Genomic DNA, 15,044 nt, shown 5'->3' on the forward strand with positions numbered 1-15,044 from the left:
AATAGTGCGATCTGTCGGACGTAGCACAGTGCTCATTCAGTAAAGGCACAGCTAAACAGATGTGTTTTCAGTCTTGATTTGAATGTGTCTAATGTTGGAGCACATCTGATCATTTCTGGAAGCTGATTCCAGCAACGAGGGGCGTAGTAGTTGAAAGCCGATTCACCCTGCTTTGACTGAACTCTTGGAATTTCTAGTTTATATGATCCTAAAGATCTGATTGATCTGTTAGGTTTGTATTCAGTGAGCATTTCTGTAATGTATTGAGGTCCTAGGCCATTTAGTGATTTATAGACCAGTAATAATACTTTAAAATCTATTCTGAATGTAACTGGGAGCCAGTGTAAAGACCTGAGAACAGGTGTGATGTGCTCTGATTTCCTGGTTCTGATCAGAATCCTGGCCGCATTGTTCTGGATAAGCTGTAACTGTCTGACTGTCTTTTTGGGAAGGCCAGTGAGGAGGCCATTACAGTAATCCACCCTGCTGCTGATAAAAGCATGAATAAGTTTCTCTAAGTCTTCACTGGAAACAAAGCATCTGATTCTTGCAATGTTTTTGAGATGATAGTATGCTGATTTACTAACTGCTTTGACATGACTATTGAAACTCAGATCTGACTCCAGAGTCACACCAAGATTCTTGACCTTATTTTTTGTTGTTTGATCCTTAGAGCCAAGGTACGCATTCACCTTGAGAACCGCATCTCTGTTCCCAAACGCAATGACTTCAGTTTTCTCTTTGTTTAACTGAAGAAAGTTTTGGCACATCCAATTGTTAATTCCATCAATGCATTGGCAGAGGGTGTCAATGGGGCTGTAGTCATTAGGCTGTAAGGCTAAGTAGATCTGAGTGTCATCAGCATAGCTGTGGTAGGAGATTTGTTTTTTTTCTCATTATTTGGCTCAGAGGGAGCATATAAAGGTTGAACAGGAGAGGTGCCAGAATCGAGCCTTGTGGGACTCCACATGTCATGGGTGTCCACCTTGACCTCTGATCACCTATACTGACATGGTAACCTCTTCCTTCAAGGTAAGATCTGAACCATTTGAGGACCGTCCCAGACAGCCCAACCCAGTTTTCCAGCCTATCCAGAAGTATGCTGTGATCGACAGTGTCAAATGCGGCACTGAGATCGAGCAGTACCAGCACTGTTAGTTTGCCTGAATCTGTATTTAGGCGGATATCATTGATTATCTTTATAAGAGCACTCTCTGTACTGTGATGTGGTCTAAAACCAGATTGATAATTGTCTAAACACCCCTTGAAGTTTAAGAACTTGTTAACCTGGTTAAAAACAACTTTTTCAATGAAGTGAAGCATTTACCACTTTTAGAAGATCCATTTCTAAACAGGTAAACACCATTTTAAAGAACGATGTGGGGAGCGTGTCAAGACTGCAGGTTGATGTTTTCATAATTTGCACGATCTCTTCTAAGATTTTACCAGTAATTGCCATGAAATCAGACATAATGTCTGACTTCTTAAGTTGTGGTTGAGCTAGTCTGACTTCGACACAACTTGGCTGATTGGATGAGCTGATTGCCTTTTTGATATTATTGATCTTGTCAGTAAAGAGATGACATTACATTTGAAATTACAATTTTATTAATGAAATTACATTTGCTTTCAGAGTGTAGTAGGGGGGGGGGGGGGTTGTGAGTCTCTATCATCGCAAAGAGTGTACGAGCATTATTTACATTGCTGTTTATAAGGCTTGAAAAGAAAGTCTGCCTAGCAGTGTTTAGTTCCATATTAAAAGCATGAAGACTGTCTTTATAGATATTATAATGGACTACTAGTTTCGGCTTTCACCACATACGCTCAGCTTTTCATCATTTGTACTCTTGGTGACCTTGTCCAAGATCCCCTTTGCCTGCTAGTTATCTTCTTGGCTTTAACAGGAGCAATGTCATCTATGACATTCTTAACTTTAGAGTTAAACAAATCAAGGAGAGAATCTGTCTGCAGATATGCTTGGTGCTAGCGATATGGCCTTCATAAACTGCTCACTAGTGTTCTCATTTATGCATCTCTTTCTGGCAGAGACAGATCTGTCTTTAATAGCTGGAGTGATCAATATATCAAAGAAAATACAGAAATGATCAGATAGTGCAACATCCTTAACAACAGTTGATGAAATGTGTAAACCCTTAGTTATAAGTAGATCAAGAGTGTGTCCACGATTGTGTGTGGGTCCTTGAACATGCTGAGTCAGATTAAAAGTAGTGTGGTTGTGGAGCAGACCGCTTTTTGGTTGGTAACTGGGGGCTTGCAGCAATGGAGTGTGAGAGTTTAGTTCCAGCTTACACCAGTTCCTCCATCTTTTTTGAAAAACCCAAGAGAGGCGAGCAAGGTGACAATGAGAACGTGTCTGGTGATAGAGGCTGTGGGTCTGGAGAGTCTGGCTGCTGAAATATGTTTTCCTGGCTGTTTTCCTGAGGATAATTGTTGAGTAACGGGACGATGCTGTTCTGATGCGTCTCAGTCTGTGTTGAGCAGAGGGCCAGCGACAGTGTCTCTATCAACATAGAGTGTTTTGGCTGCGTAGCGTTATCACTGTCCTTGGGTGATGCATTAGCCCCAAGTCCACTCAGGGGCTGGTTTGAGGTCCTGTGGTCATCCGGACATTTGCTAGGTGTGTATGTGCCATTTGGATTGAGGTCAGTGGCACACACAGCTGATGAATGATGGAGGGAGAAAAAGATATTGTCCTTTAACACTTTTGCACCATGTTTGTTTGGGTGAAGGCCGTCTGATGTCAACAGTTGTCTTTGGTTCCAGAAGAGATTGAAGTTGTCAATAAAATTCAGTCCTTTCCTGTTACATGTTTTCTGCAGCCATACATTTAGACAAAGAAGCCGTGAAAACATACTTGTCCCTCTTGCAGGGAGTGGTCCACTGATGAACGGCTGAATTTTCAATCTTTCAACTGTTTCCAAGAGCTTACAGAAATCTCTCTTGAGCAGTTCTGACTGTTCCTTCCGAATATCATTCTTCCCCACATGGATGATAATCCGTTTTGCAGTCTTGTGCTTTTTCAGAATTTCCTTAAGTTCTTTGTTTACATCAGAAACTGTTGCATGAGGGAAGCAGTATGTCACTGTAGATTTGCTCTTAAAATTCCTGATTATTGAATCTCCTACAACTAGTGTTCTTATCTCAGGTGCGATTGGAGCAGAATACCGCTTTCTAGCCGGCCTTGAGACTCTGTTCCATGCAGAGTTAGCTGCTGAGTCATGCGATCTCCGTCTGACTGCATTTGGGGATTCTTCACCCATATTACTCAAAACTTCATATCTGTTTTGAAGCTGTATTTGAGTCCAAGCTGTATTTGGGGTGGAAGACGCTAATGCGGCAGCGTATGATCTGACTCCGCGAGTACCCTTTGGTCTCGCACCTTGTTTATGCCAATGCTCATTTTCAACAGTTTCATTCTGTTTTTCTGTGCTCGAAACAGTGGTAGGAATAGATTTATGGGACTCACCGGCTAAATGCTGTGAAGGTCCACAATGAAGCTGCTGTTCTGGTCGGATCGCAAGTAACTTTGTTTCAAGAACTGCAATCTTTTGTAGAAGTTTGTGGCAGTTTGTACAGCAGTGAGAATCTGAATTAATCTGATCCAGAGGCATTTTCACAGCCGTGTTTTCCCGTCTCAGGAATGTAAGCAGCTGGTAGCGGGAGGATTGTTCAGACGATAATTCCCCTCTTGTTAGTAAAGCTATATTTCAGAAAGTTTGTAGAATCGATGCTGATCTTCAAGCTGTGTCGTTTGAGCACTGTGCTGATAAACTCAAGTTAAAATGAGGGTATAAGATATAAAAGCAAAAGTGCAAAGAGCGGAGCAGTAGGTAAAGATGTCCGAACAGCAGCAAAGCAGAAAGCAAAGCCATCTTCAGTGATTAAAAATATAAGCCTATTGTGACATTAGTGTCAAAACTCTCAAACTAAACCAAAGACAAAAATTCCTTACACAAAGTGGGTGCTTGTCATTTATTAGATGAGCTGAGACGGAGCTCTCAACAAAGTCTCAACATACAAGATTTATCTCATTAACAATAAATTATCTTTTTACAAAAAAATGAAATGGGACAATTATTTGGCAATAACTCTGTACCACATGTCCGAACGTGAGAGGTTTTCCTATGAACATGCACACAACTATAAAACACTACTCTGAGCACTATAATCTCTCATGGAAGTTACATTCTCTCTCAGAGAAGATTGATAAACCGTGTCCAAACCAGAAGCACAAAGTGACAAAGCATATTTTAATGTAAATGGATGATTTTAGGCCCTGTTTACACCTCATATTTTAAAGATGTGTCCTGATTAATCAAGATATTCCTGTTTACAAAGTGTTTTAATCCCTCTCTTGTTCACTTTAGAGCACTTTCATTATTTCTTTGAGAGGAAAAAAATCAATGATCAGGTGTTCAGGTATAAAACGTATATGATTAAGTGATGTTATAATGTCAAATAAGCTTGATTCATTTACATACATGGATTTACAATGATTAACAACACAGAGATCTGCAGTTTAGATTCTGCCAAACAATTATCATAATCAATTTTTGGCAAGGCCACACTCAAAAAAGTTGATTTACTTGCACTATATTAATACTTATTTCATTATCCATCATATCAGCATCTGTGAACAAATCCTTTGAATAAACGTTTAAATTATGAATAATTTTAATGATTGCTTGTCGCCATCTACTGGTGTAAGAGTGTAATTAATACAACCTTCATTTCTAGCATCAAGCAACCTTTAAAAAAATAATTTACTCAATTTTATTTACCATATTCAACAGTGCTCGTCTAAAATATTATCCCTGTGTCTCTGTGATAATCTGTAACCAATATAAACTATAACAGTAATGCATACCTTATAACAGTAATGCATACCTAACTAACCACATAGAGACTGTGTCTGTTCCTCGTATTATTAGATCAAGAAACAAACGTACTGTGTGCTCCAAAAATAATCTATTAAGAATTAAACCAGAAAAAACACGAAAAAGTGAAAATACAAATTTCATGAAGCTTGGTCTCCTAAACATCAGGTCACTAGCACCTAAAGCACTTATCATAAATGAAATAATAACAGATAACAATCTTAATGCACTCTGTCTCACTGAAACCTGGCTGAAACAAAATGACTATATTAGTTTAAATGAGGCAACTCCTCCAGGATTCTTATATAAACATGAGGCTCGTCAAACTGGTCGTGGTGGTGGAGTTGCGTCAATCTTTAGTGATATTCTTAATGTTAATCAGAGAAACGGACTTATGTTTAGCTCCTTTGAAGTACTAGCGCTTAATGTTGTCCTTCCAAACACTATGCAAAAACCTATGTTATCTCTCGCTCTAATCACCATATATAGACCTCCAGGACCCTATGTCAATTTTCTAAAAGAGTTTTCTGATTTTATCTCTGACTTACTAGTTAAAACTGATAAAATACTAATTGTAGGAGACTTTAACATCCACATAGATGACGCTAACGACACGTTAGGGCTCGCGTTTACGGACTTGCTGGTCTCACTAGGAATAAAGCAAAATGTTATTGGTCCAACTCATCGCCTAAAGCATACACTAGATCTAATTCTGTCTTATGGAATTGAGGTCACTGATGTAGACATTATACCACAAAGTGATGATATTACAGACCACTACCTCTTACTATATAAGCTGTGTTTACCTGAAATTAGCAGATCCGCTCCGATATATCGTCCTAGTAGAACTATTGTTCCATCCACTAAAGATGAATTTATAAATAACTTACCTGATCTTTCTCTACTTCGAAATGCACCCGCAAACGCAAATGACCTTGATGTAGTAACCAGCAGTATGGATGCCATCTTTACTAGCACTTTAAATACTGTGGCACCCATCAAACTAAAAAAGACTAGAGAGAATAAAACTACACCGTGGTATAATAGTCATACCCGCGCTCTCAAAACAGCAACCCGTGCCCTGGAACGTAAATGGAAAAAAACTAATTTAGAAGTCTTTAGAATTGCATACAAAGACAGTATGTCCAGCTATAGGAGGGCTTTAAAATCTGCCAGGGCTGAGCACCTCCGCAAACTGATAGAAAATAATCAAAACAATCCTAGATTCTTATTTAACACCATCGCTAAATTAACAAATAATCGGTCATCTTTGGAACAAAACGTTCCACCGCAAATTAGTAGTGATGACTTCATGAATTTTTTCAGTGATAAAATAGAAGGCTTTAGACAGAAAATAGGAGATATTAAACTTTCTGCACCGCCTTATACTTCAGATCCAGTAAACACGCCTCTGAATCTAAATAACCTACAGTGCTTTAAAATCATACAACAGGAAGAGCTAGACAAAATTATAAATAGCTCTAAATCAGCTACGTGTATATTGGACCCAATTCCAACAAAGTTACTGAAAGAATTGCTACCTGTTATAGGAGAACCTCTTCTTAACATTATCAACTCTTCTTTATCTTTAGGCCATGTTCCAAATCCCTACAAGTTAGCTGTTATTAAACCTATTATTAAGAAACCACAACTGGAACCCAGCAACTTAGCTAATTATAGGCCTATTTCAAACCTTCCATTTATATCTAAAATACTAGAAAAAGTTGTTTCTGCTCAATTATGCTCCTTTCTGCAGACCAACAATGTTTTTGAAGTGTTTCAGTCAGGTTTCAGAGCTCATCACAGTACAGAAACTGCATTAGTGAAAATAACCAACGATTTACTCTTAGCTGCTGACCAAGGGTGCATCTCGCTATTAGTTCTACTCGATCTTAGTGCGGCATTTGACACCATTGACCATGGTATCCTTATTAATCGCTTAAAGTCTACAGGTGTCCAAGGACATGCCCTACAATGGTTTAAGTCATACTTATCTGACCGTTACCAGTTTGTAAATATAAATGGACAGCCTTCACAAATCAGCCCAGTAAAATACGGGGTGCCTCAAGGATCAGTTTTAGGCCCTTTACTGTTTACAATATACATGCTACCCCTGGGAGACATTATTAGAAGACATGGGATCAGCTTTCACTGCTATGCAGATGATACTCAATTATATATTTCAACTAAACCTGACGAGACGTCTAATCTGTCCAAGCTAACTGAGTGTATTAAAGATGTTAAAGACTGGATGACCAACAATTATCTTCTCTTAAACTCAGACAAAACAGAATTATTACTTATTGGGCCTAAATCCTGTACACAGCAGATCTCACAACTCGATCTACAATTAGAGGGATACAAAGTTAGCGTTAGTTCTACTATAAAAGATCTGGGTGTCATATTAGACAGCAATTTAACTTTTAAAAATCATATTTCCCATGTCACAAAAACTGCTTTCTTTCATCTGAGAAATATAGCTAAGTTACGAAGTATGCTATCCATCTCAGATGCAGAAAAGCTAGTCCATGCTTTTATGACTTCTAGGCTGGACTACTGTAATGCTCTGTTTGCTGGCTGCCCAGCATCCTCTATTAACAAACTTCAATTAGTACAAAATGCAGCTGCCAGAGTTCTAACCAGGTCTAGAAAATTTGATCACATCACCCCAATTTTATCCTCCTTACACTGGCTGCCTGTTAAGTTTCGTATTGAATTTAAAATATTGCTTCTTACATATAAAGCTCTAAATAATCTAGCTCCTGCTTATCTAACCAATCTTCTGTCTCGCTACAATCCAACTCGCTCTTTAAGATCTCAAAACTCAGGACTTCTGGTAGTACCTCGAATAGCAAAGTCGAGTAAAGGAGGTCGAGCCTTCTCATTTATAGCTCCTAAACTCTGGAATAGCCTTCCTGATAACGTCCGAGGCTCAGACACACTCTCCCAATTCAAAACTAGATTAAAGACCTATCTGTTCAGTAAAGCATACACTTAGTGCACCACTTACGGGGCTTCCACACAGGTTATGCATCTTGCTGATATACACTGTGAACATCAGCTACGCTAATTATTTTCTTTATTCTCCATTTCCACCTGGGGATACTCTTCCCGAGGCCCTCAGACTATGCAGAGTCACTGATTCGATCCAAGACCAACGACGAGATGATCCCAAGGTTTCCATATCCTGGACCTGGCCGAATCCTGAACAACTACTGCGATGGTCATGGAAGAGTGGAGAACATGAGACTGTTTCCTATGACGCTCCAGAGACAGACGAGTCTTCGCTGAGGCCAGCTTCCAGCCTCCGCCACTGAGACTGCAGCTCTGCACAAGACGTTTGGCCAGCGGAGAAATTAAAATGGTCGTGCCCAACTGAGCCTGGTTTCTCTCAAGGTTTTTTTTCTTCACTTCCGCCTTTAGTGAAGTTTTTTTTCCCTCTCCGCTGTCGCCACTGGCTTGCATGGTTCAGGATCTGTAGAGCTGTGCATCGTTGGATTTGCTCTTCAGTGTTTGGACTCTCAATAGTGATTATTAAACCACACTGAACTGAGCTAAACTGAACTGAACTTAAACACTACAAACTTAACTACACTGTTCCTATTTACTGTGACCTTTTATGTGAAGCTGCTTTGACACAATCTACATTGTATAAGCGCTATACAAATAAAGGTGAATTGAATTGAATTGAACTATATTGTTTGATAAAAACACTAAAACTGAAGCTGTTTTTATAAGTATACTATATGTGTACTAGAAAAGACATGGATTTAGGAACAAGATGGCGTCAGTTTTAATTAAGATACTTAAGATAGCTCTGCACAGTTCCAACCCTGCTTCAACACACTTACCTGTAGGTTTCAAACAAGCTTAAAGGATCAATTAGTTTGATCAGGTGTGTTTAATTAGGGTTGGAACTAAACTGTGCAGAGCTGCGGCCCTCCAGGAACTGGTTTTGACACCTGTGATCTAGGAGGTGCTTAAATTGAAAGTGCAGCTCTAGTACTGGGGTGCCCAAACTCGGTCCTGGAGGGCCGGTGTCCTGCATATTTTACTTCCAACCCCAAATAAACCAGCTAATCAAGCTCTTTCTAGGTCAGGGGTGTCCAAACTCGGTCCCAGGGGGCCGGTGTCCTGGAGAGTGTAGCTCCAACCCTAATCAAACACACCTGAACCAGCTAATCAAGCTTTTAATAGATGTACTAGAAACTTCCAAACAGGTGTGTTGAAGCTAAAGTTGAAGCTGAAGTTGGAGCTAAACTCAGTAGACCTGATGCACCCCAGGACCGAGTTTGGACACCCCTGTTTTAGGTATACTAAAAATTTCTAGGCAAGTGTGTTAAAGGAAGTTGGAGCTATACTATGCAGGACACCGGCCCTCCAGGATTGAGTTTGGACACCCCTGATCTAGTATTACACATCTTATGATCAGATTAACAAAAACACATCTTAATAGCAGGTGTAAACGGGTATTATAAGCAGTGTGAGCATATGTGAAGTAAAAATCTTCTCTTTATTCATCTAAAAACATTCGCAGGGTAATACAACATGAGATTAAACAACAGCATTTTCCTTTTTAAGAGAGCTGTCCTTTTAAGGCGAGTCAGCTCACTCTTGATGCTGTTAATAGATCCTTATCAGCCATTAACTAGTCATGCATTTGACCAAAGACTGAACTAAATCAAGATTATGTCCCACATCTGAACACAATAGTGTGATAACTTGTGCTTCTTCAGCTTTAAATATGATCGTTTTAATTCAATCTTGTATTTTGAATCGGTTGTGCATTGAAAACATGCTATTTTTAAACTAATACGACTTTAGAAATGACATCCTCAGTATGAAAACAGAGATATTAATCATCATTATACCACATCACAGATGATTTATCTCACAGCAGACAAATGGCTTGCTGGAAACGTACTGGTTAGGACACTGCTTGGTGTTAGACTGGTTCAACGACATTGCTCTTCTGTGTGTGTAGAGTGTGTGTTTGTGTATGAAAACATTATTTAACGTGTGTGCGACTGACTGTACACACACTTTCATGCAGCACGTGCACAGAAAAAGAAATATAGGTGTTCTTCATCAGCATGATTTACCTCCATATTTCCAAAAATGAGATTAATTTAGTTCATTTTCACTCGCGCTTATTTTCGTTTTTGTTCTTCATGTGGATTGGGAGGAGAATGAGCTCCACACGGTACAGTACGTCCTCATTGTCCTTAGAGGTTAGTTTAAAAACACAAACCTGTATAGTCAGTAAGGTGTGACCATGCACATTAATACATTCCTTTTCCGAGAGAAGCATTATGACTTTACAAAAGTCCTCATGTAGCGATAGCTTTTATTTTCCTTCACCTCAAAAAGTAGTCCCTGTGTGTATTTATGTGTGTGAGAGACTGCGGAAGTTGAAATCCTTCATGCTTACAGCGTGTTAGGACTGTATGGAAGCAGCGATTCGTAAAACACAAGTGCTTAAAGTGCAAGAGCTCTTCCATGACACTGTCGAGTCCTCAAAAAAAAAAAAACACAGGACACTGAATGACAAGCGGTCCACCGTACTAATGTACCGTCGCTTTCCTGGGTCTGGATTTAGGAGAATGAATGGTGGTGTTAATGCGATGTCATGTCTTGCTCTTTGTATCTACAGATCAGTCCAGCTGGCGTTGTACTGGGAGTTTCTGACAGCCCCGCGCCCCCTGGAGGTGCCTCTTGCACCCTGCGCTCCTTCCTGCGCCTGTTGGATCCGCTGGCACTCTTTCAGGTTTTGAGCCCGCACTTCTGCGCTCATGATCCGCTCCACCACCCGGTTCGGGAACCAGCCGCGTTCTCCATCGTGAAGCCTCTCACCCAGTATCCAGCCTGAGGAGGAGAGATGAAGGTTTGTGTTCAGAGACAAAAAAAAACACAGGTGATGATGAGGATGAATATTTTATGTATTGTTATGTCAGCAGCAAACATGGAACATTTCATTAATAAATATACAATTAAAAACAAAACCAATACCTCAATTAAGTAAGATTTTTAGCATTAATGCATGATGATTCCTGGTGACACTTTGCTAAAAATGTCCTTAAGAGAGAAGAAAACACAGGGAGGACGTGCCACAAAAATAGTAAAATGAACAGATGGCAGGAAGCAGCATTGCAAGAGGTAATTTCATGCAAAATGCATTTGACCAAAAGAGTCTAGATTGTGTCTGACAACAACAGTGATAACATGTGCCTGTTTTGCTGGATTTTATTTAGATTTGATGCATTTGAAAAAAGCTTTTGACCAGAGTGCTTCTGAGTGCACACTGAAATATGTTTTAATTGATTGTAATTGACACTAAACATTGACACTTGTATTGTTTCAAAAATTGTATTCAACAATATAGTAATCATAATTATAATATTTATATTACATTTTTAAATTTGATTATAATAAGTATAATAACAATTATATTCTAGAATATATTTCAAAATTATTTTGAATACTTTTTTCCTACAACTTGTTTTACACAAACCTCCCTCATGTGCCTCTAAACACAATATAACATGACAGAATTTGTTGTTGTGTGTGCCATCTGCCACAGTTAGGCACAGCTTATTTGGAAAAATAAGGGATGATAAAGCAATTTAATATTTTTTATATTTATATACCCTACTTGTTTTACAGTAAATGAGGATTTTTATTTCCAACACACATGGGATGGAAACTGTGGCTTATTCGCAAATATTTAATGTAATATCTTATTTTAAAACAGTGTTGCATTTGCAAGAGTTTCATAAAATACTTAAATTTTGCACAATGTACATTCACAAAAAATGAACTGAAACAGCTATTATAATAATAATAATAATAATAATAATAATAATAATAATAATAATAATAATAATAATAATAACAATAATTAATTATTATTATTAAATATTATTATTATTATTATTATTATTTTTATTATTATTATTATTATTATTATTATTATGCTAAAAACATTGACAAATAGTCAGGAGCTAAAAACACAAACACCAATCAGAAACCATCCTGATGAATGAAAGAAACATTGATGGTCGATCATAATACATCCTGATGAACGCAAAAACAATGACAGCCAATTAAAATGAACGCTTTAATACTGATAGCCAATCAGAATCTTTTCTGATCACATAACAAATATTGTCTGTTAATTACACTAAAACACTGACAGCCAATCAGAATCCATCTTTTTAAAAATTATTTTAATTTTTAATTTATTATTTTAGATTTTTATTTATTTATTTGATAGGACAGCAGTAATGAGACAGGAAGAGAAGTGGGAGAGAGGGGGGGGGGGGGGGTAGTGTTGGGAAATTGAGCAGAGATTCAAACACGGGATGCCCTGACGTGCTACTGCACCATATATCGGAGTGCTAACCACTAAGCTATTGCGGCGCCATCAGAATCCATTTTGATGAACACTAAAAACATGGATGGCCAATCAGAATCTATCCTAATTTACATTAACAATATTGACCAGCATTCATGTTTAAACACTGATGGCAAATCAGGTGCTAAAAATACTGACAGCCAATCAGAATTAATTGTGATGAACAATAATATTAACACTGACGGCCAATCAGAACCTTTCTGATGAATGTTGAAAACACTGACGGCAAACCATTGTAAAAACATTGACAAACAGTCAAGAGCTAAAAACACAAACAGCCAATCAGAATCCTTCCTGATAAATGATAGAAATATTGATGGTCAATGATAATACATCATGATGAATGCTATATTACTGATGGCCAATCAGAATCTTTTCTGATGAACAAAAACTATTGACTACCAATCATACTGATATTTAATGTAATATCTTATTTTAAAACAGTGTTGCATTTGCAAAAGTTTTATAAAATACTTTAATTTTGCACATAATGTAATTTCACAAATATGCACTGCAAAAGGTAATATTACCCATCATCAATCATTTGTACTTTCAGTGCTGATAAATATATCCTCATCATCTGAAAATGACAAAGTCTGTAAGAATCAATATTGTGAAAGATAATTTCATGCAACACAGACTGATGAGGTTATGGCCTATTGCTCAACCTTTACACTATATACAGACACTGACTGATGTTCAGTTATGTGTAGTGTGCATTGATGGGTTTGTGATTTCTTACCATCGTCTGTCCACTCCAGAATGTGCAGCACATCCGCCATTTCTACAGAAAGCTCATCGGGTTCCTGAGAGGAGTAAGACTGGATACACTGAACCTGTGGAGAATCTGTCGAAGACCAACAGAAATATAAATCATTATGTACACAGATGAAAAAACAAATAATAATTCAACTCATTAAAGATTAATACATTAAAATAAATCTGATCGTGTTTATTAGGACATTATTTTGTTTCATAATATAGTAACATATGGCCCGTTTCCACTGAGTGGTACGGTACGGATCGGTTTGGTACGCTTTTATGGCCATTTTCACTGTCAAAAGGCGTACCAAACCAAACCGTACCGCACCCTTTCGAAAGGGTACCAAACACGGAGGCGGAGCTAGACGTGCAGCTGAACGCTATTGGTTTACAGAGATACATCATTCGCTTACGCAACAAGCCAGAATGAAAACAAAAAACCCGGCATGTTTAAAATACACAGCAAGAGATTACAGCGGAATTATATATACATATAATAACCAGCCATGGTCGATCCGGTCGAACCTTGTCATCATCGTGATGAACAGCCACAAAGCCAAGAAGAAGAGCAGAATCTACCCTGTGCCCCTAGTTTTTTATGAGCCAGTCTGTAGTGCAAGCGGTTTCACTTTCTTGCTTGCGTTTGCCGTGCGTCTATATGTGAAATAACAAACTTCTTGAGCTGATGATAATAACCTGCGCTTGATTATTGACGTGCTTTTGAAACCCGATCCTGTCAGACACTGACAAACGCGAGAGTGACGTAAAAAAACAAAGGAGAAGCCGGAAAAAAAGGAGCACATTATTTTTTCAGAAAACATGAACAAACTGCCATGTATAACTAACTTATTATCTTCACCTTTTGGACGAATATGAACACAGAATGATGGAATTACTCTCTAACAAAGGCTACATGTGCTGCTGAAGATTACAGACACAGATGAGAGGTTTTCACTGACTGTGGGCTATATAATTTGTGTTGTTTTTGAACCTAAATAAGGACTAAATGTCTGCTATATGTAGTTCTTCTGTAGTTGGTAACATATCGGAGACTGTAAAGGGCTGTATGTGTTCTTATATGTTGCATTTATTTATTTATGTTATATAATTGCAGACGTTACAGTAGGCTATTTCGCACTGTCATTGATCTGCAGTTATAATCAACTCATGTTCATAGAAAGGTTAGTAATAAACATTTCTACACAAGTATTTATGTGTATGAAGCATCGGTTTTGTGAGAAGTGCTTCTCATATGATATGTGAGCGACCCATACAGCTTTACAGTAGACATTTTCTCAAGCAAAAATGACGTTGACTGAAACTTTCTGTCATACACCACGTCCACCAAAAGGGTTCCCTTGGTAGCAGAAACGCAAGCCTGATAAAGGTGACCCGTACTGACCCGAACCATACCATACTGTACCAGTCAGTGGAAATGAGCCTATAAATACATATTTTATATAATATATTGTTATTTGTATATTATTTTCTACACATAAATGCATGAAATTTTATTATATTTTTAATATATTTGTTACTATATTTGGTTTTGAATAAAATAAAACCTTAAATTATGTAAAGAATTTCAATAAATACATTAAATTATTTCATAAATAATTTGATAATTTCAGACAAATAAAAAAATATATATTAATAAAATTGCAAGTAAAATAAAACACAAAAGTATGTATAAATGTGGTACTGTTCATTAGTACATTATTTGAAAATGTTTTAAATAAATCAAATAAATATATAATATTAGAAGGCGTATTAAATAAATAAAACAGTTAAATAAAAATTTAACAATTCATTCTATTTTTATTGAACTTTTATTATTAATTGTGCATTATTAGGTACAAAAATGAAAAAAATTATATTAATATAACAAATTATAATATTATACTTATTTTATATTTAATATTAAATTAATAAAATGTTTGTTGCCAAAATCAGACACCAAAATACAGTTT

At 37.5% G+C, this 15,044-nt stretch overlaps 1 protein-coding gene across 2 annotated transcripts in view; it reads right to left on the bottom strand.

Moving 5' to 3' along the window:
- Nucleotides 1–9,392: 9,392 nt before the first annotated feature.
- Nucleotides 9,393–15,044, bottom strand: part of ngef (neuronal guanine nucleotide exchange factor) — a 61,614-nt gene continuing 55,962 nt past the window's right edge. For both annotated transcript variants that reach the window (XM_056473022.1, XM_056473023.1), the window contains 2 exons: nucleotides 13,055–13,159; nucleotides 9,393–10,763 (listed from right to left, as the gene is read on the bottom strand). In XM_056473022.1, coding sequence (XP_056328997.1) covers nucleotides 10,546–10,763; nucleotides 13,055–13,159 — 323 coding nt within the window. In that variant the 3' untranslated portion in view covers nucleotides 9,393–10,545. The remainder of the gene's footprint in view (nucleotides 10,764–13,054; nucleotides 13,160–15,044) is intronic.

The sequence above is a fragment of the Danio aesculapii genome, chromosome 15 (genome assembly GCF_903798145.1).
Source record: "Danio aesculapii chromosome 15, fDanAes4.1, whole genome shotgun sequence".
In the NCBI taxonomy this organism is placed as follows: Eukaryota; Metazoa; Chordata; class Actinopteri; order Cypriniformes; family Danionidae; genus Danio; species Danio aesculapii.